At 44.6% G+C, this 27,072-nt stretch overlaps 1 protein-coding gene across 3 annotated transcripts in view; it reads right to left on the bottom strand.

Moving 5' to 3' along the window:
• Window positions 1-27,072, bottom strand: part of MYO5B (myosin VB) — a 295,897-nt gene that overhangs the window by 108,506 nt on the left and 160,319 nt on the right. For all 3 annotated transcript variants that reach the window (XM_081929539.1, XM_081929540.1, XM_081929541.1), the window contains exons 6-11: window positions 25,709-25,852; window positions 24,849-24,930; window positions 14,660-14,767; window positions 13,496-13,605; window positions 9,815-10,080; window positions 1,159-1,240 (exon numbers count right to left, since the gene is read on the bottom strand). In XM_081929539.1, coding sequence (XP_081785665.1) covers window positions 1,159-1,240; window positions 9,815-10,080; window positions 13,496-13,605; window positions 14,660-14,767; window positions 24,849-24,930; window positions 25,709-25,852 — 792 coding nt within the window. The remainder of the gene's footprint in view (window positions 1-1,158; window positions 1,241-9,814; window positions 10,081-13,495; window positions 13,606-14,659; window positions 14,768-24,848; window positions 24,931-25,708; window positions 25,853-27,072) is intronic.

Raw genomic sequence — 27,072 nt, 5'->3', positions numbered from 1 at the left:
TAGGCTGACTGCGAAAGCGGCACCTGAGGATCACTATTATTAGTAGCAGCAGCAGGCATTTTTATTCTCCTCTGCAGCTGAAAAAGGCTCGCCGAGTGGCTTTCGGATAGCAGTGGAATGACAGCACCTGCCTAAGTGACACAACAGAAAAGGAAAGGGAACTTGGAGGGAAGAGGAACAAAAAGCAAGCTCTGGCACAAATTCTTAGATACAGAGATCTTGCAGCCATCGGCAGGAACGGGGGGAAATTGGAGGACCCCAAATTTGCTCACTGAAACTTTACAAAGTTGCACCAATAACGTTTCAGTGAAATGATTAATTTCATGGTCGTTTCGAATTCCATAGGACAATGACTGGTTAGTTTTGGTTTTTGCTTTTTCAAAATTGTTCGGCTAGGGCAAGGGGGGGGGTTACCTGTTGTGGGGAGGGTGTGCCTTGCTTTCTTCACCTGTATTTCATTTGTTATGGGGGGAGGGAAGGGGAAAGTGAAGAAGTGTTGCCTGCTTTTTGTGGGGGAGAAGGGTTGACAGAACATTAACACCATTTCTTCTCTTAAATGTATATTTTGTAGTGTCCACATTCAGCAAGGCTGGAAAAACTTGTTTTTTTATATATTAAAAAAATAGGATGGGAAAACTTTTATTAGTCAGGCCATTAGATAGTTGGGAACTCTGAGAGCTTCCTGTTGTTGCAAATCACTGTGATATATATTTATGATACAGCGGTATATAAATATTTTTTTATAAATAAATAAAACAAATACATGTAGTCTCTGAATCTGGGAGATGATTAAATACATTTTCAGCTACAATTTAGATACAGGCTACTCTTCCTCACAGGAGGAAACCCCATTGAAACCAATGGACCATTATGTTAAGCAAGCATGCAAAATATTACAGACCCCCCCCCTGAATACTGAGGGCTCATCTGTAATTTTAACATGATAAATAATACACCCTGTTTTCAGCGAAAACAAAATAATCTCAACTGAAAGAAAGAAAAGAAAAGCCTGCTGTGTGTTAAAAATGTAATGTGGTTGGAGACCCCCTTGCCATCTTTTGCACATATTAAAAAATATTTGCTTTTCTATCTATCCCTCTTCACCACATTTCCAGACAATGTCACTGTGGAAAAATAAAAACTATAAACCCAAATTACCGAGTTGAACTGCTGCTGGAGCTTTTCATTGGCATAGTTGATGCAGAATTGTTCAAAGCTGTTCACTTCGAAAGTTTCAAACCTGCAGACCGAAACAACATTCTTAGGTAAAGGCTACAAAGAACCATTTCTAAAATCTGAGTTTGTAGTTACATTTTAATCGTTTTATTTTTATTCTTTTGGAAGCCACCACCCTAGGAAGATAGATAGATGATAGATAGATAGATATAGATGATGATAGATAGATAGATGATAGATAGATAGATAGATAGATGATAGATAGATAGATGATAGATAGATAGATAGATAGATGATATAGAACTTTATTCACATTAGCCAATGGCCATAGCAACAGTAAAACATTACAGTATACACAGAAAAGGAAATTTGATATAAAAGCACAATTTAAAGTCCTGAATTAGCTGTCAGTTAGAGGCCCTTATTCTGATTATCCCTGCTATAAACCTAGCAAACTTTGCTGTTATTTTCTCATTTTGATCTGATAGAAGAAAGGACATTGTGGCAGTGGTTGAGCGCCCTGGGATGGTTAGTACGAATGGGGTGATGCTCTCGTTCCTCAGGTCTTTGTAGAGAGTACAGGACAGGAGGACATGTACCACTGTTTTGGTGCTACCATCTTCACAAGGGCAAAGACGTTTCTCAGGCGGGATCTTTTGGAACCGACCCTCAAGTACTGCAGATGGCAAAACATCCAGTCTCGCAAGTGTAAAAGCACGTCTGTACTTTGGGATAACAAGTTTGTGCAGAAATGGGGCCAGAGAATCAAAATGCAGAGGTGGAAACTGAACATACCAAGGGCAGAATTTCCTTATAGCGGCCAGGTTGTTCTGATGCTCGATATCTTTTAGACATTGACCAATTAGACTGTTTGCTTTAGTAGGGGCCACCCTGGGAATATGAGGCCCCCACTGTGCTTCTCTCTCTCTCTCTCTCTCTCTCTCTCTCTCTCACACACACACACACACACACACACACCCCTACACCTCCTTCCTAAAGGTACTTCCTCTACCACCTCAGGATGCTGGCCTCAACCAGAGCCAGGGCTTTTTCGGCTGTGGCCCCGATCTGGTGGAACGCTCTGTCCCAAGAGACGAGGGTCCTGTGGGTCTTGACACTTTTCCACAGGCCTGCAAGACAGAGCTGTTCCACCAGGCCTTTGGCCAAGGCACAGTCTGACTCCCTCCTTTGGCAATCCTCACAGAACCTCTAGCCCAATGGTTGCCATTAATTTGATTGGAATTAATTTTAGAATGAAACGATTTTAGAATGTTTTATCATTTTACTGTTGATAGGCGCTCTGAGCCCGGCTTCAGCTGGGGAGGGCTGGATATAATTTTATTATTATTATTACAAGGGTCATTGGCCTGATCCAATACGGCTCTTATGTTCTGAATGCCCTAAACATCTAAATAAGCACCACCTTTCTCTCTGTCACTGTCTCCCTCCCTCCCTCTGTATTTATTGCTGGGAAAGAAGGAGAAAACACGAGCTTCTTTCTATTCAATTAATAAAGCTTTTGAGAAGATAAAAAGGCAGCTAAGGCAGAACACTTCCACTGGACCATAAAGATAAAGGGCTTAAAATGTATTTTTGTTGTCATTTTTTAAGGGCTGCATTTGTAACTCTCCAGGCTCTGCAATCTTGTTATTTAATACAGGCGGCATTCAGTTAAAAATGTCCCCCAATTTCCCCGATTTTATCAGATTAAGAGCTCCTCTATTGTCATATATAACAGCTTAACTCTAACAGAGCAAGAGAACTGAAGGCTTAAGATAAAACCATTGGCTTAAGATAAAACCATTAACTTTTACAGTTTGTAAGTGTGCTGCTCCAATGGAAATCCAATCCCCCCATTTTGAGGTCGATTAAGGAAAGTTCTGCTCAAAGACTCAGATTTAGGCTGTTAAAAATGTATTTGTGATAGTGCGATTTCAGCATGCAGCCTAAAAATTGGGAAATGAACTGTCCCTTTGTCTCCACGAAAGAAGGCACAAATACGGAATACAAGATGTTTTCCTATGATGTAGGATGAACAAGAGATTTCAGAAGAGGAGCTCTTCTGGATAGTGGACCAAAGGCCTGTCTCATATGGCATATTATTTTCCAGAATGTCCAATGCCTCTGGAAAGACCATGAACACAAGAAAGCTCTGATAGTCTCTACATTAGACTACTGCAATGCGTTCTATGCAGGGCTGCCTCTAAAGACGGTTTGGAAACTTCAGCTGGTGCAGAATTCGGCAGCCAAGCTACAAGACGGTTTCAGCATATAACGCCAATCCTAGCCTGACTGAACTGGCTGCCAAACAGTTTATGGGCCCAATTCAAAGTGCTGGTTTTGACCTATAAAGCCTTAAATGGCTCAGAAACACAGTACCTCAAGGACTACCTCTCCTTATATGAACTGACCCAGATCCTGAGATCATCATCTGAGTCCCTTCTTTGCGTGCCTCCTTCATTAGAAGTCCGAAGGGTGGCAACATGAGAATGGGCCTTTTCGGTGGTGGCTCAATGTGTGTGGAATGCTCTCCCCAAGGAGGCAAAAATGTTTCTCTATAACCAGGCCTTTGGCTGACAGAATATTCTAAGGCCTTTTAAATGTGTTGTGGGAGAGGGGTTATTGGTTTGCTTTTGCTTTAGTATGTATTTTGTGTTCACATTTTGTAATTTCAATGTTGTGAACTGCCTTCTGATCTTCAGATGAAGGGCGGTCCACAAAATAAACGAATAAATGACATGGAGGCAGCGGCTCTCTCCCGCTGCTTCTCCACAGCAATTAGTATTCACGGTCATTCTGCCTCTGATCCTGGAAGTATAACCGTCAAGACTAGTAGACGCTGATAGCCTTATCCTTGGTGAATTTGTCTAATCCCACTTTAAAGCCAACTAAATTGGTGGCCATCCTCACATTCCGCTGACAGGGAGGACAAAAACAACATTTCTTGCAATGACACATCAGCCCAAATCCGATGAGGATAGCCTGTGCTGCCAAATATGCAGGGTAACAAACTAAGTGAAAAACAGAGTTTTACTTTTTCTTTCCGAGTGTGAACTGTAAACATGGGAAGTCGCCAGTCCAAGCCTCACCTCACACAACCCACCACCTTCCAGCCTCAGTTTCCCCATTTGCAATACTGAGATAGTAACAGCGATCCATCTTGCAGGATTGCCGTTACTGAGCAGGGCATTGTACAAAAATGTGTGAATAAAACGAACTCGCTTGTGCTAACTTCCTGCCCCATCTCTCTCCAACATCAGGGTCCCCTTCCAGATTGGGTCCACTATTCACTTCACAACAACAACAACATTCACACAATAGTTAACTGGGGGCATCTGATTGGCCACTCTGAGAACAGCATGCTGAACCACATGGGACTTTGGCTCTTATGCCCGTATGAATTCAGACATGACACACAAAACACCAGGGACAAGCTCAAGAGTACTTGTTAACACAATGTATGAAAACACCCTAAGGCTGAAAACATTGTGGAGTTTTTAAAAGTAAGCTAGAGAGATTGTGTGATAAAGCCTACGTTACTAATTCCCCTTTTCTTCTTCTTTGCTGTCTGGCTCTTCTTTCTCAACAGAAACCCAAAGGACAGACACGCCTAATTTTAAAAAAATTAATAATGCACCCAGTCATAGTTATAGCTCGTCTTCTTCCAGATAAAAACTGTTATGTACTGAAGTTCTCACCCTGGGCCAGCAGGGGGATACTGTAGATAGTTATGCAAATGAAGGATCGAAAGTGATGTTCAGTGATTGGATAGTTTGTATGCAAATGAAGGATCGAAAGTGACGTTCAGTGATTGGATAGTTTTAGAAAGTTGCTACAGTTACGTTGTTCTGGAGCTCTATATAAGCAGGCTGACAGAGCTCTTCAGTTCAGTTCTGTTCTGGCCTCTGAATAAACAAGAGCTGTTTGAAGAATTGCTGTGTCGTTTGATACGTTCGCCCACAACTTAACAAAAACAAAACCATGTACACAGGAGTTTATCCAATTTCATTCTCACAGCTACTAGGGCTAGGCTGAGAAAAGGAGTTTCAAGACTGAGCAGGGATTTGAACCCAGATCTCCACAACACTAACAGCTACAGCACACCAACCTTCTGCAAAACAGAATTCTTTTCTTTTTATTTCTGAAAAAATCAGAAGCTGCAATTATACACTCCCCAGGGAACCAAAACATTCGGCAGGATGAGTACTGGAGTAAGTCTGAAGGAAGCATTGCTTATCATGAAAAATGTAAAGCCACAGAGATTTCAAATTGAAGATGAAAACAAAATCTTAAAAACATGTACAATTTGCCAAAAAGTTTTAGCTTTCTGGTGTGTTGGGCATTTTTGCATCCTGCAATCACCTAGTAAGCTTAATAAGACACTGGCGGTTTTGCTGGAAAGCCATAACCAAAGGATCAGCCTGCCCACAAAGATTTGAAAAGATCCAACTGTCCGCAGTGTATGTTTCTCTATGCAGAAGATATGCTTAACTTTTGTCTTCCAAGCCCATTAGAAGCATTAAGAGCATTAATAATTTACTTTCCTGGGGCTCGAGGGTTATAACTTCTGGTTTCAAAGCTGGAAAAACGGCCATGGAAAACTCAAGTAATTTAGTTCAAGACTTCTGCTTAACTCACCAGGCTACTTGACTTCCTGGGCACATGGTTATTTTATTAGAACTATGTGTGGGCATAAAGAGAGCTGGACCATAAAGAAGGCTGATCGCCGAAGAATTGATGCTTTTGAATTGTGGTGCTGGAGGAGAGACTGGAGAGTCCCATGGACTGCAAGAAGATCAAACCTCTCCATTCTGAAGGAAATCAGCCCTGAGTGCTCACTAGAAGGACCAATCCTGAAGCTAAGGCTCCAATACTTTGGCCACCTCATGAGAAGAGAAGACTCCCTGGAAAAGACCCTGATGTTGGGAAAGATGGAGGGCACAAGGAGAAGGGGACGACAGAGGATGAGATGGTTGGATAGTGTTCTCGAAGCTACCAGCATGAGTTTGATTAAACTGCGGGAGGCAGTGGAAGACAGGAGTGCCTGGCGTGCTCTGATCCAGGGGGTCATGAAGAGTCAGACACGACTAAACGGCTAAACAACAACAACAGGGCAGACTGAACAAGTTCTAAAGCTATGGGAACCACAGAGAAAGTCTGAAATGCACAATCCAGGGATACCCTACGCTTAAAAAATAATAACAGAGGCTTCAAGTGAAAATCACCTTCCATTATATTTTACAATTTGTCAAGCTCTCTCGCGATCTTTGATTAAGTGACTCTAGATTTTTAGCTGTTGGGAGGCAGTTCCAGGCCCGACTAAAATGTGTCAAATATGGCTGAACATGAATTAAAACTCTCTCGCCAGGAGAATTCCACAAGCATTTCCATTTGGAACCTTAGCTTTGGACATGATGATGTATGATCTCTTGCCATATCCCCAAGATACATTCCAGTATATAACAAATTGAGGTGGGTAAAAATTCACTGCATGTACCAGGCCATGGCTGCATGCTGTTTGTGTTAATTTGATGAAAGGCATGCAAATAAAAGCATGCATACTAATGACAACAGTGCAGACCATGATAAATTTTCACCATGGCCCATTGTGCTCAGCTTACTGTCCCTTTCCTTCTGCTATAAGAATGCAAGCTTTTAATGTTTGCTGCTGTATTGCCTCTCTCGCCCTGACCTAGCCACTGTGATCCATGCGACGGTCACCTCCAGGCTTGATTATTGTAACTCACTCTACGTGGGGCTGCCCTTGAGACCAGAAACTCCAGCGGGTGCAGAATGCCACGGCGAGACTCCTTACGGGGTCCTCGCCGTGGGATCACATTCACCCAGTGCTATACCAGCTGCACAGGCTCCCGGTGGAGTACAGGATCAGGTTTAAGGTGCTGGTTTTAACCTTTAAAGCCCTACACAGCCTAGGACCCTCATGCCTACGGGATCTCCTCTCCTGGTATGTCCCACGGTGGACCTTACGGTCTTCAAATAAAAACATCTTCGAGATCCCGGGCCACAGGGAGGTTAGGGTGGCCTCAACCAGAGCCAGGGCTTTTTTGGCCGTGGCCCCAGCTTGGTGGAACACTCTGTCACAAGAGATTAGGGTCCTGAGGGACTTGACATCTTTCCGCAGCGCCTGCAAGACAGAGCTGTTCTACCTGGCCTTTGGCCAAAGCATAGTCTGACCCCCCTCCTTCTGTAATCCTCATAGAACTCTAGCCCAATGGTTGCCATTAATTTGATTCCGAATTGATTTTAGAATGTATTTCAATTAATTGACTGTGATTTTATGTAAACTGTGCTATTTTTACTGTTGGTAGCCCCTCTGAACCCAGCTTTGGCTGGGGAGGGTGGGATATACATATCCCGCCCCAGAGTGGCTGGGGCAACCCAGTTGGAGGGGAGGTAAATTCCCCATCCTTTTCCCTTTTGATGCGACCATTCAATATGACCAGCTTGTTAGACAAGCGCAATAGGCACAGGCCTGCAAATTTGCAACCCTTAATTTTTGAGTGCCTGATTGGTATAGATTGGGCTTCCTCTAAGATGGGAGGCGATTCGTGGAAGTGAGCATACAAGTCATCATCAGACTGGCCAATTCTAGCATTTAAGTCGCCTGCCACTATCACTGAGGCTGCGGGTCAATTCATCAGCTTGTCAATGTACGATTCTAGCCTGGACCAAATGTTTTTTAGGGTGGTATATGAGAAAAAGATTATTATTATAAGAAGAGCCCTGCTGGGTGAGACCAAAGGTCCATCTAGTCCAGCATTCCTGTTCACACAGTGGCCAACTAGGTTATTCTGGAGAGGCCAGCGGGACGCAACTGGGCTCCATTGCTTCGTTTCTGCGATTTGTGTCTATGCAGAAGTTTCATTAGAGAGAGGTGCAACGACGAGAGACGACAGCAGCTAATTCTCACCAGCATCCCTAGCAGATAAAGCTCTTTTGCTGAAGAGATCATATTCCTGACGTTTGCTGGCAAAGCTCATTGCACCGAAGCGTCTCTTTGATCAATTAAACGATGCCACTTAGCCCAGTTTGTCTTTTTTTAGGGCAGTGATTCCCAAACCCCTTCTCTGACAAATAGGCATAAGCACCAGATGCTGGGTGAAGAAAATGAATTTCACACTAATAGACACCCCCTTGCCTAACTTAATCTTTCACGGGTATTAGCCTTCAATTCAGATTCCTGTTCTCAGCTCAGATGTCTCCGACTGGCAAGCTTTTTTTTTCTTTTTCCATTGGTCTTATGCCTCTCTCTTTTTTCCTGTGTCGCTAATAGCTTTTGGCTTGTCAAACCTCCATCCTTGGCAGGGGGAACTCTCTCTGAAATCAAGAGAACTTGTACGGATTTATTAGGTTACTTTAAAAAAAAAAATCCTTCGATTTTCACACCTCTTTTGTCCCATTGATCAAAGAATTGGGGCATCTCCTCTGTGACAAAAGGATAAAGAAATTGGGTTTGTTTTTTTGTTTGTTTTAGTAAAATAGTGAAGATGGGAGATGGTCCATGGAGACAAAGTGGATATGATTATGAATGATGTGGACAGAGAAATATTTTCTTTCTGCATTCATAAAATCAGAACTTGGGGTCACCCAAACAAGTATGATTGACAATAGACGCAAGTCAGACAAAAGGAAGCACTTATTCACACCATGATTAACTTACGGAACTCATTGCCACAATATGTGGTGCTGACCACTAGCTTAGTTGTTTTTTAAAAAGGATACAATTGGAACCTCCATTAATCAAGACGTAATCAAAACATGACTGACACTGTTGGAAACAGAAGACTGTACTACCTCACAGGACTGTTGTAAGCAGCAGCAAAATTATATATGCAAAGTACCCAGTACTCCACAGCTGTGATTCTCAAACTGGCATTTAGCTGCGGCTGCAACTGTGGCCACAGAAGACACATGGGGTCTGAACTTGTTTCCCAATTGCAGTTTATTTATTAAATTTGTTAACCACATTTTATCCATAGATCTCATGGTGGTTCTCTTTCAATCAGTTTTGCAAATAACTTCCTCCGTAGTCTCAGCAAAAGTCTCAGCCTGCATTTGAGTAAAGGTAAAGGGACCCCTGACCATCAGGTCCAGTCGCGAATGAATCTGGGGTTGCGGCACTCATCTCGCTTTACTGGTCGAGGGAGCCAGCATTTGTCCGCAGACAGCTTACAGGTCATGTGGCCAGCATGACAAAGCCACTCCTGTGAACCAGAGCAGTGCACAGAAACGCTGTTTACCTTCCTGCCAGAGCAGTACCTATTTATCTACTTGCACTGGTGTGCTTTCGTACTGCTAGGTTGGCAGGAGCAGGGACCGAGCAACGGGAGCTCACCCCATCGCGGGGATTCGAACCGCTGACCTTCTGATCGGCAAGCCCTAGGCTCTATGGTTTAACCCACAGTGCCACCCATGTCCTTTTGCATTTGAGTAATCCTCCTTAAAAGTGCTATACAAATTCTGCCAAGTATTACTGTTATGTTTTCCTGCATGGATAAGCAAACGGCCACCCCATCAGCACACACGGCTCTAACCATTTTGCAAATTGCAATGGAAACAATCTCAAGCGTCCAGCGGAAACCTTGTCCTGGCAAATGAAAACAAGCTTTCTGCCTACCCGTAAATGTCCAGCACCCCGATAAACGAATGCTGCTTGACCGTGGTGTGCAGGGCCTTGTTGATGTGCTGCACAATCCAGTTGAACAGCTGGGCATAAATGTGCTTGGCCAGCGCATTCCTGGCGTTCACAACCTGCTGGACTGACATGTTCTTGATATAGGTCTCCGAAGTGGTGACCAGCTTCCGATGGCAGAGCCAGTGCTCCATTTGGCTGTGCTCTACTCCCAGCAATCTGCAAAAATTATGCAGGTGTTCATCCTGTTTCTAGGATATAAAGAAAGACATCCAATTCAGCAAAGCATGCGATGGGGGACACGGACCAGATGACAAGAGCCCACCCACCCCTCTGGTTAACGGGGGAAAGGAAGCGAGGGATGGATGCTTCCGCTCTGAGAGCTGAAGCTCTCTTTGAGCGATGAAGCTTGTTTACAGAATTGCGCTCCCAGTTTCATTTATTCCAAATGAAGCAATGTCCAAATTCAGCTCATAAGGTCATCAAGGCTCTTAACAACCTCACTGCTATTTTAACCAGTCTCGGATTTGCCATATGCTGCTATTTTAGCCATGATTTCCCACCTCCTATTGGTGCAGTAATAAAGCTGCTAGCACATTTGCAAAGCTAAGCAGGGTCCAGTATGGCTTCCAATTGGATGGGGGACCATGTGTTGAGATTCTTGCCTTGCGGGGGTTCAGCTAGATGACACTTGGGTTCCCATCCAACTCAACAGTTCTATGATTCTATGTAGACCAGTGGTGGGCCACAGGTGGGCTGGCATCTACTAGAGAACCTCTGGGTAGATTAGCAAAGTATCCTACTTCTAAATACAGTCATACCTCGGGTTACAGCTGCTTCAGGTTGCATTTTTTTGGGTTGCGGACTGCTGAAACCCGGAAGTACCAGAACCGGTTACTTCTGGGTTTCAGCGGTTGCACATGCACAGAAGTGCTAATTTGCACTTTGCGCATGTGCAGAAGTGCCAAATTGCAACCTGTGTGTGTGCAGACGCGCCGCTGCGGGTTGCAAATGTGCATCGCGCACGGATCGCGTTCGCAACTCGAGCGTCCACTATATTTAAAAACAGGATCTCTCCACACCCTGCGGCCAGTTAGATAACGGAAATGAAGAACGTTTACTATGGTGCCCTCCTTTCAACAGTGTTTTCATGCCTATTCCATCAACGCTTCCTTTGGAAAACTTGCCACATACTGCTATTTTGGAAAATAAGGAGGAAAAGCAGCAGGAGGAGAGTTACCGTATTTTTCGCTCTATAGGACGCACTTTTCCCCCCTCCAAAAATTAAGGGGAAATGTGTGTGCGTCCTATGGAGTGAATGCAGGCTCCTTGGCTTCAGCGATAGCAACACAAAGCCTCCGAAGCGCAGAGGGAGCGCTCCCTCCGCGCTCCAGAGGCTTTGCGTTGCTTTCGCTGAAGCCTGGAGAGCGAGAAGCGTCGGTGCGCTCCGGAGGCTTCAGGTTCCTTTTGCTGAAGCCGGGAGAGCAAGACTCTCCTGGCTTCAGCAGAGAGGGAGAGCTGCACAGCGCCCCTTCAGCCAAGCGGGAGGAGAAATGGAAGGGGCTCCATTTCTCCTGCCTCTTCGCTGAAGGGGCGCTGAGCAGAGAGGGGGAGAATTTTATTTTCTTGTTCTCCTCCTCTAAAACAAGGTGCGTCCTATGGCCGGGTGCGTCCTATAGAGCGAAAAATACGGTACTTTCCATTGCTTATTTCCAGAGCAAACGTAGCTTTAAAACCCCCTGCTTTACAATGGCATACACCTACAACTAGGATCAAGGTCAATTTGTGCCTCCCACTTATTTAACCCTGAGAAACTGCATGAAATTGGGCAGCCAGCAATTTTAAAACAGGGATCATGTCTTGAACTGAGCAAGGGCTGAAGGGTCAGGAATGTGGTTCTGTGCCACATGCCTCAAGGCGATACCTCCAAACCTGACTGTGAACGGCAACTGAGGCACCACTCCAGTTTTTGCCATGTGCTCCTTGGCAATTGACTGCCATACACAAGCCAGGACAGAGACAAACAGCCCATGGAGACAGTTGCTCCCCTGTAAGCAGCGTTGTGAGTGGAGGGCCGCACCAAGCCAATCTCTTCTCTACGCAATCACATTCTGTTACACCAAGTTGCCTCGTCACTAATTAAACGAGTTAACAGACGGATCTAGCGTCACAGAGCTGCACTTACATTTTAATTAAATAACACCAATGATATTAAGGGAAGACAACGGTACAAGTGAAGATTTGTTTATGTACCCAATTGATCAAAGCCCTGAAGTTAAAACAGCCCATCTCTTGGGTAACAGCGACACTGTGCAAAAGCACATTTTAATATTTTAATTAAGGCAGAAAACTTCCCTGAAACAGGACATCACAATTGCCACAGATTTAACAGTGCGCTAGGTAAAGGGACCCCTGACCATTAGGTCCAGTCGTGGACGACTCTGGGGTTGCGGCGCTCATCTCGCTTTATTGGCTGAGGGAGCCAGCGTATAGCTTCCGGGTCATGTGGCCAGCATGACTAAGCCATTTCTGGTGAACCAGAGCAGCGCACAGAAACGCCGTTTGCCTTCCCGCCGGAGCGGTACCTATTTATCTACTTGCACTTTGACGTGCTTTCAAACTGCTAGGTTGGCAGGAGCAGAGACCGAGCAATGGGAGCTCACCCCGTCACGGGGATTCGAACTGCCGACCTTCTGATTGGCAAGCCCTAGGCTCAGTGGTTTAACCCACAGCGCCACTGTTTATATTATTGTATTCATACTGCTTGAATAAGAAGCACGTAAGAAACGAAAGTGGAACTTCTAGTACAACTTTAGAGTGGATTCCTTTTTTTTAGATGTGTTACTCATGAGCTTGGGTTTTGTTCAGGCATTTTGATTTGGGAGGTACGGATGCTGGTTTAAGGACCAGCACACTCTGAATACTTTTCCCATGCTTAACCTACATGTCTGTAAGGAGAGAAATACAAGAGTCTTCTGTTCTCTAACTGCACAGCTAAAATTAGCTGCTCCCCAGACTTATAGAATCCCAGCACTGCAGAGTTGGAAGGGACCCCAAGGGTCATCTAGTCCAACCCCCTGCAATGCAGGAATATTTTGCCCAGCAGTGGGGGGGCTTGAACCCATGACCCCAAGATTAAGAGTCTCATGCTCTACCGACTGAGCTATCCTACAAGCTTAGGCGATTGGGAGAGCTGTAGCACAATCCCGAAAGAGCCCTAAATTATGTTATCAGAATTTGGGGACAAAACAAATGGCACATGTTTACCGTATTCCTGAGATTGTATTGTTGTTTTAAACTGTTTTTAACACAGTTGCACCTCGGGATGCGAATGGGATCCATTCTGGAGCCCCATTTGCATCCCAAACGGAACGCAAGATGAGACGGTGCGTCTGCGCGTGTTGTCATTTTGAGCATCTGCGCATGCGCGAGCAGCTCAACCCGGAAGTAACACGCTCCGTTACTTCCGGGTTGCCGCAGAGCGCAACTCGAACGAGCTCAACCCGAAGCACATTCAACTCAAGGTATGACTATATTGTGTTTTAATTGTTGTGACATGTCCTGGGGCCTCAGGGTGAAGGACAGGTAATTAATTAATTGTTACCATTATTATTATTATTATTATTATTATTTATAACAACAGCAGCAACAACACAGAGAACTTACTGATATACTGGAGGATTCTCCATCACGTTCTGGTTGAAGGTCCACATTTCCTAAGTGCAGGATAGCGGCGAGTATCTTAAAAATGGCCAACTGATGGGAATCCTTCACTCCTGAAAGAAACAACCAATATCCAGTCTTCACAGAGGGAATGTGCCTGGAGAATTGCTTTCACGTGGCTGCAGGAGATCTATAGGGTGTGATTCCTGCTCCTGCCCTAAGAACCTCAGCCTTAAAATAACAGCAGTAACAACATTCCTATTTCCAGCTCTCCTGGTTCCAAGCATAGGCATGAATGTGTGGACAACAACTCCCATCATCCCTCGCTAGCAGCACCAGTGGTCAGGGATGATGGGAACTGTAGTCCAACAACAGCTGGGGACCCAAGTTTGCGAAACACTGATAGGCAACCACTATTGGACTAGATCAGGCATAGGCAAACTTGACCCTCCAGATGTTTTGGGACTACAACTCCCATCATCCCTAGCTAACAGGACCAGAGGTCAGGGATGGTGGGAACTGTAGTCTCAAAACATTTGGAGGACCGAGTTTGCCTATGCCTGGGCTAGATGGACAGACACTCGGATTCAGCACAAACTAAAACGGATTATAATGAATTGAGTAATCGGCACAAATATGCGTATGAGTAAATAATTTTTTGAAGAAAAAGCATATATAATATTTTTAACCAATACCTGCACATATTCCAGGAAGCACCATCTTAGAAGCATTTCCTCCCTTGCAGGAAACTAGGGTGGTGGTGTGAATACCTCTTCTCAGCCATAGATTTTTGCAAACGCTTTTATTAAAATGAATTAACAAACTTGCGGTCCGATTAAAAATCTTTGGAGTGAATCATTTACTAAAATTCATTGACTAGCATGGCAAGATCAATTTCCATGTCGAGGAAAGCACGAATAGCTATATGCCTGCAAAGCATTATTCAAATTAAATAGGTAGACAAGCAAGGCAAAGCTGACTAGGTGTGTGTGTTTGGGTGTGTTGTGGTTGTGTGCATGCACACACCCACACCCAAATGCCTTCAAGGGTTATGAGATCACATTAAACCTCCTGGGCGGTTATGCAGCACCTTCTGCAAAGGACAGCCATATCATCCAAATGTTCCACTGGGAAACCATCCAAGTCATCTTTTAAACAATCCCTTACCAAGCAGAGTGAAGGCATGCCTGGTTTTCTCAAAGTCGTCTGCGTCATCCACTCCTTCGATGGATGTGTCTCCTCCCAAAGAGGTGTACAAAAAGTTTTCGGCAGGCACTGGGGGGAAAGAAACAGAGAGCGTCGGTTTGTAAAAGCAAAACACTGCCGAACGTCAGCTCCAGCAATTGTCAGCGATGATGGGAATCGCAGTTCAGTAACAACTGGATGGACAAAGGTTCCCCACATGTGTGCTAAATCGTACTGAGTTTGACGTACTTCTAAGGCAGGCTTTCTCAGCCTGTGGGTCCCCAGATGTTGTTGGACTACAACTCCCATCACCCCTAGGCTAGGAAGGCCAGAGCTCAGGGATGATGGGAGTTGCAGTCCAACAACATCTGGGGACCCACAGGTTGAGAACCGCTGTAATCTAATGCATTGACTTGGAACTCCAGATCACACATATTATTTTTCGCATCATGACATGGCAGCAGTCTCATGGCCACTTACTGGGGCAGGTGTGGTAGGTATGTCAGCAGGAATAATAATAATAATAATAATAATAATAATAATAATAATAATAATAATAATAATAATAATAATTTATTTATTTATACCCCGCCCATCTGGCTGGTTTCCCCAGCCACTCTGGGTAGCTTCCAACAGAATGTTAAAATACAATAATCTATTAAACATTAAAAGCTTTCCTAAACAGGGCCGCCTTCAGATGTCTTCTAAAAGACTGGTAGTTGTTTTCCTCTTTGACATCTGGTGGGAGGGCATTCCACAGGGCGGGTGCCACCACCGAGAAGGCCCTCTGCCTGGTTCCCTGTAACTTGGCTTCTTACAGTGAGGAAACCGTCAGAAGGCCCTCGGCGCTGGACCTCAGTGTCTGGGCAGAACGATGGGAGTGGAGATGGTCCTTCAGGTATACTGGACCGAGGCCGTTTAGGGCTTTCAAGGTCAACACCAACACATTGAATTGTGCTCAGAAAAGTACTGGGAGCCAGTGTAGGTCTTTCAAGACCGGTGTTATGTGGAACGCTCTATTGGCTCTCCCCGCTGCCTCCTCACTTCTTCCTGGTAAGTGGCAGCAACACTGATGCTGAAAAGCTAGCATTGCCCGATAATGACTTAAGGAGAGCCCTGCAGGAGAAGTTCAATGGCCCATCTATTTTCAGCATCCTATTCTCAACCAGATGCCAGTGGAAAGCCTGCAAACAGGATTCAAGCACAAGAGCACTCTCGCCTCCTGTGGTTTCCAGAAACTGGCATAAGTCGCCCATGGGTGAAACAAATTGGTCTCAAGGTATACCATTGTTGTTGTTGTTTAGTCGTTTAGTCGTTTCCGAGTCTTCGTGACCCCATGGACCAGAGCACACCAGGCACTCCTGTCTTCCACTGCCTCCCGCAGTTTGGTCAAACTCATGCTGGTAGCTTCAAGAACACTGTCCAACCATCTCGTCCTCTGTCGTCCCCTTCTCCTTGTGCCCTCCATCTTTCCCAACATCAGGGTCTTTTCCAGGGAGTCTTCTCTTCTCATGAGGTGGCCAAAGTATTGGAGCCTCAGCTTCACGATCTGTCCTTCCAGTGAGCACTCAGGGCTGATTTCCTTCAGAATAGATAGGTTTGATCTTCTCGCAGTCCATGGGACTCTCAAGAGTCTCCTTCAGCACCATCATTCAAAAGCATCAATTCTTTTGCGATCAGCCTTCTTTATGGTCCAGCTCTCACTTCCATACATCACTACTGGGAAGACTAGGTTTGTTTTTGTTTTTTTTATAAATATTTATTAAGGTTTTTTTTACAGAAAAGAAAAAAACATCCAATAACAATAAACAGTATTACTTTGTTTAACAAAATTTCATATCCTCTTTGAACTTCCTCACGCCTCCCACTCCCATTTGCATCATTAATAAATTTTGTCCAGCAAATTTATCATCTTATTTCCAAATTCTAAAACCGCTTATTTAATTACTATAAAATTGTTCTCCTGCAAATTTGTTTTTCTTAATCTCTCTTGTCATCAGTTCCTAATCTATTTTAGTGATGGCCAATTATTTATAACTAAGCATCTTTTTTAACATTCCAATAAATCATAATATTTTTGTAAGTAAATCTTAAATTTCTTCCAATCTTCTTCCATCCTTTCTTCTCCCAGGTCTCGGATTCTGCCAGTCATCTCCGCCAGTTGCATATAGTCCATCAGTTGCATCTGCCATTCTTCCAGTGTGGGTAGATCTTGAGTTTTCCAATTCTTAGCGAGTAGTATCCTTGCTGCTGTTGTCGCATACATAAAGAATGTTCTATCTTTCTTTAGCACCTTCTGGTCGACAATGCCCAGAAGAAAGGCCTCTGGTTTCTTGGTGAAGGTATACTTAAATACCTTTTTCAACTCATTATATATCATTTCCCAGAAGGCCTTCACCTTAGGGCAAGTCCACCAGAGGTGGTAGAATGTTCCTTCATTTTCCTTACATTTCCAGCATTTGTTATCTGACGAATGGTATATTTTAGCAAGTTTAACTGGGGTCATGTACCATCTGTATATCATTTTCATTACATTTTCTTTCAAGGCATTACATGCAGTAAAGTTCAGCCCAGTGGTCCACAACCTTTCCCAATCCTCAAACATAATATTATGCCCAATATCCTGTGCCCATTTTATCATAGCCAACTTAACCATTTCGTCTTGTGTATTCCATTTCAACAGCAAGTTATACATTCTTGAAAGTACCTTGGTCTTAGGTTCTAACAGTTCTGTTTCCAACTTCGATTTCTCCACCTGGAATCCTAACTTTTTGTCACTTTTAAAAGTTTCCTTAATCTGAGCGTAGTGTAACCAGTCTCGCACTTTGTCCTTCATTTTCTCCATACTCTGCAATTTCCAATTATCTCCGTCTTTTTCTAACAGTTCCCAATATTTTGGCCAGTAGGCTTCCATATTGGTTCCTTTTTGGGCCTTAGCTTCCAAAGGTGAAAGCCACCTTGGTGTTTTATTTTCCAATAAGTCTTTATATGGGAAGACTAGGTTTGTCATAGCTTTTCTCCCTAGACAGCATCTAAGAGAGGCTGTCCTTCAACATTTCTAACACTGTGGTGCTCTACTGCCTCTTGAGGCAACACAGTCCAGAGTGGTCTGGAGGATTTCAAAACAGCACCTGAAGTGCCGTTTTCATCTTCAGTAACATTTACTCCAAATGGAGTGCAGCAATTTGCCATTTCCCATGACATGCTGATGGGGCTGTTCTGACCTGCCCCGTGGCTTCAGAACGAGTCAAGCTGAAATAACAGAAACATGCACACATCTTGCACTGGAGAACAAAAAGATTTCTAAGTTGGAAATAAAAAAAATAAACCCAGAGTTTGTTTTTCGACTGCTGGCATATGGGAGTAAACCTTGGCTGGACTGCTTAAAATGTATATTTTCTACCTGATTATACACTAAAAAAACTTTTTTGTTTATGATTAGCTCAGTGGTTCTGCTTGATTAAGTGTGCTTCCAGTGAACTCCTCCTGAGGACAGCGAGCAAAGTCCTTTTCTTTCTAGCTTTCTGTTTTATCTCCCTCTAATCAAAACGGCATAGCTTTATGTGAAACTTTCACAGGGATTTAAACATCCATTTCAATATATGTTTCATGATGACTTGTGGACCAAGTAGGGAGCCCTCAAGGGAAGACGGAGGACTGCTAGAAAAAGCAGTGTTGTGTTTTTGTGAGTCCAGTGAATGAGGGCATTTTAGCACTTGTATAATGACTTCCCACATCTCTGAAACCTATGGACCAGTTAACAAATGAGTGCCAGTGGGTGGAATTCTCAAGGATGGGTGAAAGGACACAATGGAAAAGCATGTCATTTGAGGTAAGGTAGGGTGAGGGGAAAATATTCCTACTTACAGACTGCCCTTTTACCCTTTACCTTCACCATGGTGGGTCACAAGGATGTAAAAACAAAAGCAAACGACCAATAAATAAAACCACAGCTTATAGTATCATTTATTTATTTAATAACTGCCTTCTTCGTTGGTCTCAAGACAATTTACATACAAACAACTAAAACAGTACAAAAAAACCATCAATTAATGATAGGTTTTCACACAATACAGAAAAGGCACAGGCCTTTTAACCCAGCAGGAAAAGCTTACCAACAAACAAAAATATATTCAGCTGTTTCCAGAAAATCGTAAAATAAAACCACAAAAACAACCAAAGGCAAAACAACAAATAGGGGACAGAAAGACACTCAACCAACCAACCAAAGGCCTGGATAAAAGACTGTGTGGTGTTTTAATATGAGATGGATTGCTCACATATGCAAGTCACACTCAATGTCTCAACCATCAAGAGACAGGCATGCTTGTGCCAGCTTGCCATAAATACTATGTCTCCAGCAGGGGAGCCATGTCAGGTCTACTCCAACAAACACAACAGAAAGTTTTATGGCACTTTCCATGAAAGGCTATCCTGATCTGTAGGTATCATACTATAGATAAAATTACAAGATGGTTGTCATGCTGCAGTTCACATGGCTACCAACAGGTGGCCATGGCAACTCCCACATGACAACAGACCGGCAGGCCGGCAAGCAAGCAAGCAAGCAAGCAGTGAGGGGCAGGGCAGGCAGCCCAGATGAGCTGTTTCAAGTAGAGTGGGAGGTGCTTCAGAGAACAGTTTGCAAACTGCTCTTTGAAGCGCCTTCCTCCCTCCATTAAACATAGCTTGCATACACTCAGTAAAGCCAATAAAAGCATAGATCACAATCACTTTGTTTTCACGAGACTGTGTCTATTTGTGTGTTACGCACACACACACAGAGTACATTGCCTATACAATGGGTGCTTGGGTTGTGAATGTGATGCATGCGGGAAGCACGTTCGCAACCGGCAGCAGCACATCTGCGCACGCGTGGGTCGCAATTTGGCTCAAAGCACGATTTAACACTTCTGTGCATGTGCAAGCACTGAAACCCAGAAATAACCTGTTCCGGTACTTCTGAGTTCGGCGCAGTGCGCAACCTGAAATCATGCAATCTGTAACCCGAGTCTGTAACCCGAGGTATGACTGTAAAACAAAAGGCGACCCATTAAAATTCACAGATGTGCATTTTATAAAATTCATTGCAATTCATTCTCTGTGGAGATTTGCCATTCACTCCGAAGCATGTTTACACCAGCTACTTCCCCCCATATTAATGTACCTTTCCTCTCTTACACACGTGCTTCATATTCTCCATTCAGATATCATTCTCTGTGCTACACAAAGGCCCACGACTTTCTCTATTTATCCTTCCCTCATCCCTGTCTCAGCCCCTCACAACATCCCTTCCTGCACACCACTTCCTCTTCCATTGATGCTGCTGCTCCCTCAAGAGTTTTGGACCGAAAGGAAGGAAGATCCAACAAATGGTCTTGGGAATGTTTTATCGGAAGCGATTCATGAATGAAACAAATGACCTAGAAACAAGAGAAAGCCTTCTGTGCTTGCTGAAACAGCTGCTTCATGGCAAGGTGGTGCCATCTTGGCAAAAGCAACCCTTCTTGGAAGGGAGAAGCCTTCGACAAGGTGATTCCTTCCTCCCAGTTCAATTAGCAACAAAAGAGGAACAGGATATTGGGTGGGTGGGGAGAGGGAGGCAGGTATTAGAGAGAGAATCGGTGGGAACTGCCTGCTTCCACATTCGTACAAGCAGTGTGCTTATGGTCAATCTGCAAGTTTTCACTGTTTTCCTTTCACTTATGGATGGTGTCCTGAATGTTTGTGAGTTGCACACACATTCAAAAACATGCATGCAAAGAGAAAGCAGCTATATCTACATCTGTATCCAAGAATGAGTCCTTGGTTTGATTTCATCGCAATTTCAAGCACAGCCTTTGAATGTTCGGTCAAAGGCTCTTTCTTGCCCCTGGATCAGAAAACGTGCCATTCTGAAATAAATGCTAAAACACCCACCAAGAGAAAAAGCCCAGCTGGAGGCCATAGAAGCTCTCTCGTCTCAAAAGCTTTAGAGGAGAAAGAGAAAACACAAATATTCCCCATCCAGTTAAATGGCATGAGGGGGAATAGCCTCCTCATGCTCTCAGCTTTCTGTGATTTCTAGGTTTTTCCACAAAGTGTTTCCCCTCCAGACACTGGAGTTGAGAGCCACTGTCTTAATAGAATAAAAGAGGCTTTCTTTGTGCAAGGGGGTCGTTTATATGTGCCTCTCCTACCCCACCCCTATCCTGTTCTAGATCTTAGGGGGGTTTTTGGCGGGGGAGCTTTCATGCTGAGTTCAATCTTCATCTTCAAACAAAGACAAAAGTAGCCTGCATACACAAACCAGTGGACTGGCAGTGGGCAAATCTCCTCCTCCTCCAGCAACCCACTCATTTACTTGTCTGCACAGAATTCCTCACTGCCTATGGCTGCCAAGTGAGTTGTTGAAGATAAGGCTGCCGTAAAGAGCCATGCTATGGCTGCAACCCAAATGTACAATGTCTACATTCTGTTGGAAACACGCCCCGGGAAGGCTACCAACTTCCCAAGTCTTTGGAGCATCTCTCCAGTGGTCCTCCCTGGCTGTAAATCTTCCTCAGTCCAGAGAGACAGGTGATAAGCGACCCTTCTCTCCTGAAAAGAGCACGCTAGTCTTCTGGTTTATCATATCAGAAGAAAGACTCAATTGTAGTTCTAAAACTACTTTATTTACAAAGACTCCATCAGCACGTCTGTGCTCTTTGAACACCAGTACAGAAAACTGTGACACATACAGAAGTGAAACTAACTTCCAACAGCACAGGAAGAAATAATACACACTTCCTTTCTCACGCTCTCTCAGACACTCACATGATGTATACAAAACATAGTACAATAGTACCACTCGCTAGAGCAGCTCGGCTAGATAAAAATCCTAACACATTGCACTTTCACCCTTGGAGGCAGGATGACCCTCAATACCAGATTCTGGAAATCACAAGTGGGGCGGGGGGGGGGGGGAGTTCTGCAGGTCCTGCCTGTGAAGAGGCAGCATCTGGGTGGCCACTGTGAAAACAGAATGCAGGGCTAGATCAGCCTTTGGCCTGATCCCAGAGGACTCTTCATATGTTGAGAGGAAAAAGCCCGACTTGCAGGTGCTGTTAACTGCTGACGAAGGGACCGAGCACCCTACATGTTTTGAGCTGGATGCATTGCTCAGAGGCTGAATAAAACCTAAGAAATGTACGTATGTATTTATTAAATTTATACCTTGCCCTTCCTCCCAAAGGAGCCCAGGGAGTGGGGTGGTGGCAAGGCCGGTGGAAAAAGCCATTGCCTGATGGCCATCACAAATCTGTTAATTATTCTATATGATTTATGTTGTGTTTGTGATGTTCTGTTGTTGTTGTTGTTGTTGTTGTTTAGTCGTTTAGTCGTGTCCGACTCTTCGTGACTCCATGGACCAGAGCACACCAGGCACTCCTGTCTTCCACTGCCTCCCGCAGTTTGGTCAAACTCATGCTGGACTCTTTGAGAACACTATCCAATCATCTCATCCTTGTTGTCCTCTTCTCCTTGTGCCCTCCATCTTTCCCAACATCAGGGTCTTTTCCAGGGAGTCTTCTCTTCTCATGAGGTGGCCAAAGTATTGGAGCCTCAGCTTCACGATCTGTCCTTCCAGTGAGCACTCAGGGCTAATTTCCTTAAGAATGGATAGGTTTGATCTTCTTGCAGTCCACGGGACTCTCAAGAGTCTCCTCCAGCACCATAATTCAAAAGCATCAATTCTTCGGCGATCAGCCTTCTTTATGGTCCAGCTCTCACTTCCATACTGGGAAAACCATAGCTTTTACTATATGGACCTTTGTTGGAAAGGTGACGTCTCTGCTTTTTAAGATGCTGTCTGTTAAGTTATTTTAATGTATGGTTTGTAAGGTGCTTTGTGATTTGCGTGAATGAAAAGCAGCATAGAAATGTAATAAATCAAATGCCATTATAGACAATGAGTGCGAAAGAGCTCAACTGAAAAGACTTGTTGGAAGGAGAAAGTCTTCAGTACAGAGACAGAGACTGCCAAATATTGAAGGGGAGGAAATCCCAAAGGGAAGGTGCCACCACACTAAAGGCCCGATTTCTGCATTGTGCAGAATGGACCTCCTGATAAGATGGCATCTGCAAGAAGCCCTCCTGCAGAGTTCAGTGGTCAACTGAGTATATAAGGGGTGAGACAATCTTTCAGGAACCCTGGTCCCAAACTGCATAGAGCTTTATATACCAAAACCAGCACCTTGAACTCAGTCCAATAGATAAGTAGCAGCCACTGCAATTTTTTCAACAGTGAGGCAATGTGTTGACCCAGTATGCAGCCCCTAAGGTAAAGGTAAAGGTACCCCTGACTGTTAGATCCAGTCGCGGACGACTCTGGGGTTGGGGCGCTCATCTCACTCTATAGGCCGAGGAAGCTGGCGTTTGTCCATAGACAGCTTCCGGGTCATGTGGCCAGCATGACTAAGCTGCTTCTTGCGAACCAGAGTAGCGCATGGAAACATCGTTTACCTTCCTGCCGGAGTGGTACCTATTTATCTACTTGCACTTTGATGTGCTTTCGAACTGCTAGGTTGGCAGGAGCTGGGACCAAGCAATGGGAGCTCACCCCATCGCAGGGATTCGAACCGCCGGCCTTCTGGCTCTGTGATTTAGACCACAGCACCACCTGCGTCCCAATGCAGTCCCTAAAAGGGGGATATTTGCAAACAGGTGGTAGTTGTCACAAACGAATGGATCTAGGGTGGCCTTTTTTCAGGACTGCTTGGATCGCACCTCTTTCAGGATGTCCAGAACAACTATCTCCCCGAAGGACGCATTGGCACATCCTGGATCCACTCAGTCATACCCAAACAGCAGCTTTAATAAGAGAAGAGGTACAAGGAACACACATTGCTTGCATCAATGAAACTGCATCAACCCAAGATGCTGCAGCAGACACTGAACTGCACACCTCACTAGAATCTGCAGTAAGTTTTGATGTCACATGGAGATTGCTACAAAGGCAAGTGGGTGTCCAAAATGTCTAAAATGCCATTCCTTGGGAGTGGATGTTGCGTGTCGAGGTCCCCCAGGCCACCCCAATAACTCACACTTCACACAACAATTTTTGTTTAAGGTTTTCGGCATGAATTTGGCCACAACTTTATTTAAATACACACACGTGAGTGGTTGCTTAGGCATTGGTTACGACTATCTGTCCTTGCCCCAGGGACAGAACTGACTTTGGGATTCCAGCGGAAGCCAGTCAAGGGGACAGAACTGACTTCCGGATTCCAGCGGAAGCCAGTCAGGGAGAACCATATTGGGGAGAAATGAAGCTGGGCATCAATCCCTCATCACTCACCCTCATGCCCCCTGGGGCTTGCACGGCCCAAGTCCGATGCCAGGGACTAGGAAGAAAGGAATGGCAAGCCCCTGGATTCCTTTAACGGAATTCCCTTTCAGCACCACCATTGGAGGGGTAAGCACTTACCCCTCCACCAACCAATTTTAACCAATGCCTAACCGCCAACCTTACAAGTTGTGACGATTTGCTATGCAGTAGGCAAAAACCAAATGGCAACAGCCAATCAGCCAAATGGACAAAATTTCTACCAGGCCCCTGCCCCAAGGCAGACGACTCCATGACAGGCATAGCAAGGTCAGAGGACAACGAACCCCCCCCCCCTTTTCAGGGAGGGTGGGCGGGTGATCTGGTGCACGCAGCCCAAGAGAAGGCCCTAGGCTGCAAGCCCTGTATTTAAGACCTCTGACCCCTCCCACACTTTAGCAACATAACATTCTCCCCAGCAACATTCCTTGCCCAATCACAGCACGTGGCCAATTTGCCCAACAACAGTGGGGTGGCCTTTTTGGCCCCCACCACAACACGTGCTCTCTATTATGGAGAACATGCTTTAGCAGACAATGGACAATACAGAGAAACTCTGCTAGATAGCTATTTGAGGATATGATGGAGGCAGAGGACTGGGCAATTTACTGCGTCTATAGAACTAAATGGGCCAACACAGAGACCAAGTCTTCCAGATCTGCATAGCCCCACCCCTTTTCCTTGCACATAGTCCCACCCTGGGTTCCATTTCTTGGCTGCAAAATCTAGGAACTGATTAGATGGAATTTCAGATCAAATATCTCACAGTGCAAAGAATAAGAAAGCACATGATAAGGGTGACCGAATACTCAAGGATAATATACTCACTTAGGGAGAGTTCTTTAAATTCTGGAAGACTGGCAGAGGCACATAGCTGATAGAAGATGTGATAATTTCTCTCATCATCTGCCTGAGGAGTAAGACAGATTTCGTTTCAGAGATAAGAGCTTGCACTAAGCATAACCTGGAACACCCTCTTTCACCCTCCTCCAGACATATCCATGCCACAGATTCCACACACATCCACAGATGCCAGTTAAGGATTTGTATTGCTTTATTTAGATGACTGCTGACAGTTTACGGATTATAAATAACTCAGCTTGTTCAAGTTTAGGTCCTTGATAACATCTGGTGGTGAACCTGCTCAAGTATATTTATATATTTGTATTTATATTCCACCTTTCCCCCCAAGTTGGCATACACAGTTGTTCTCCTCCTCCTCCCTGTTTTATCCTCACAACAATCTTGCAAGGTGGGTTAGGCTGAGAGTGAGTGACTGGCTCAAGGCCACCCAGTGAAATTCATGGCCAAGCGGGGATCTGAATTCTGGTCTTCCCAGGGCCTAGGCTGGCACTCTAACCACTGTCCCACATAGAGCAGAACTGCACTGGACACAGCAGTCCAGAACTACATCTTCCCTGCAGATATAGGCATAAAAAATGCAGGATCCAATGAAGCAATTACACAGTCAACAGCCCTTTTTAGGTGTTACAGTTAGGCTAAGAGAAACACTGTGGGGCATGGCCAGGGTGTGGTGGGAGAAAAGCAGAGACAAGTTGGATAGCTCATAATGTCTGAAGATAGCTATAGGTATCATCCACCACTGGGCAGTGGGTGGGTATCAATGCACGGCAGCTGTTTGCTGAGACCCACAGGAAAATATTGTCCAAAATGAGAATCAAACTAACCTGGAACACAACTCTCGATTTCTCCAGTAGGTATGTCCTCATGTTGGCGCCGATGATATGGTATCTTTTGTCAAAGCCAATCTGAATGTATTTCCCAAAGCGACTGCTATTGTCATTTCGAGTTGTTTTCGCATTGCCGATCGCCTTTATGCAACAGAATAAAGTATTAGGGGAAGAAAGATCCTTTTTGCAAGAACGTACATCCTCTCTTAAGTAAACACAAGAACCTTGCAGTTGCCTATAAATAAACAAACATGGTTACATTAAAAGGAAGAGAGATAAAGGCAGACAGAGATGGCAAAACATCTTGCATGTTAAGTTGTGCGCTCTTCAACATGACTACAGCACTACCCTACAGCTTCGGGTCTGAAAAATGGGAGCAAGAGCGATCTATTTTACAGGACTGCTTTTGAGAGCAACCAGTGCATACTGCAACACCCTTTTAAAGAGTTATGGGGTTCCAGGTGAGAGTTTATTCTGGAATTGCTCATGAACAAGAAGTACTGATTCCAGATTTGAAATTGCAGAGTACACTCAATGCTGTTGTCATCATAATGAGCAGGTTGCCTTTTGCCATTAAATGTGTCTCTCTCCTTACTATGAAAATCCAATAAGTAAAAAAACAACAGCCTGTTTCACGACATCCCTGCTTATTTCCCTTCCTCACCTGAACACAACTTAAGCACTTGGCTCTCAGCAGCACAAACCATGTGCGAGGGCTTCTTCCCACCAATTCCCACACGTGGAAGGCATGTTTGATTTCCAACTACCTGGGCTAGGAGGAGTTGCTTGCTCAAAATCTCCACACGGTAAAACATGCACCAGCTTTTTTTCGCTTTAAAAATAAAAATAATACAGAGGTCTTGTGCAAGACCTGTACACATGCACAGAACAGAAAAGGGCAGGGAGGAGAGATTGAGGAAAGTACGGTAACCACACACACACCGCTCCATTCTGTCAAGTTCTGCCCACCAGGTGGCAAGTGGCAGAAGAATGATGAACATCTATGAGTTTTAAAAATGGGCTTGTCTGGAAATTAAAATGCCATTGGCCTTTAAGACTCTTCTGAGAAAGTCATATTCATGTATGATGTCAGGTGCGGGCAAGGTAAGAGTGGGGCGTTGGAAGTTACAGCCAGGAGCTTAAGAGTGAGCTCCTGATGGTCCCTCTTTGTTGGGGGAAGGTGTTCTCCCACTCTTTGCTACATACAGCCAGGTAATCTCCTTGAGCCTGCCTTGCTAAAGGAGGGGGATGTAGCTTCCTTTCAATGGAAACTGCGTCTCCCTCCCAGAGCTGCTCTTTGGACCTCTGAAGACTGGAGGTTCAAAGAGCAGTGCAGGGCTGCTAGGAAAACAGCCCCACAC

The sequence above is a fragment of the Podarcis melisellensis genome (assembly GCF_964234715.1).
Source record: "Podarcis melisellensis genome assembly, chromosome: 11".
Lineage (NCBI taxonomy): Eukaryota > Metazoa > Chordata > Lepidosauria > Squamata > Lacertidae > Podarcis > Podarcis melisellensis.
This window is presented reverse-complemented; position numbering and strand designations above follow the sequence as displayed.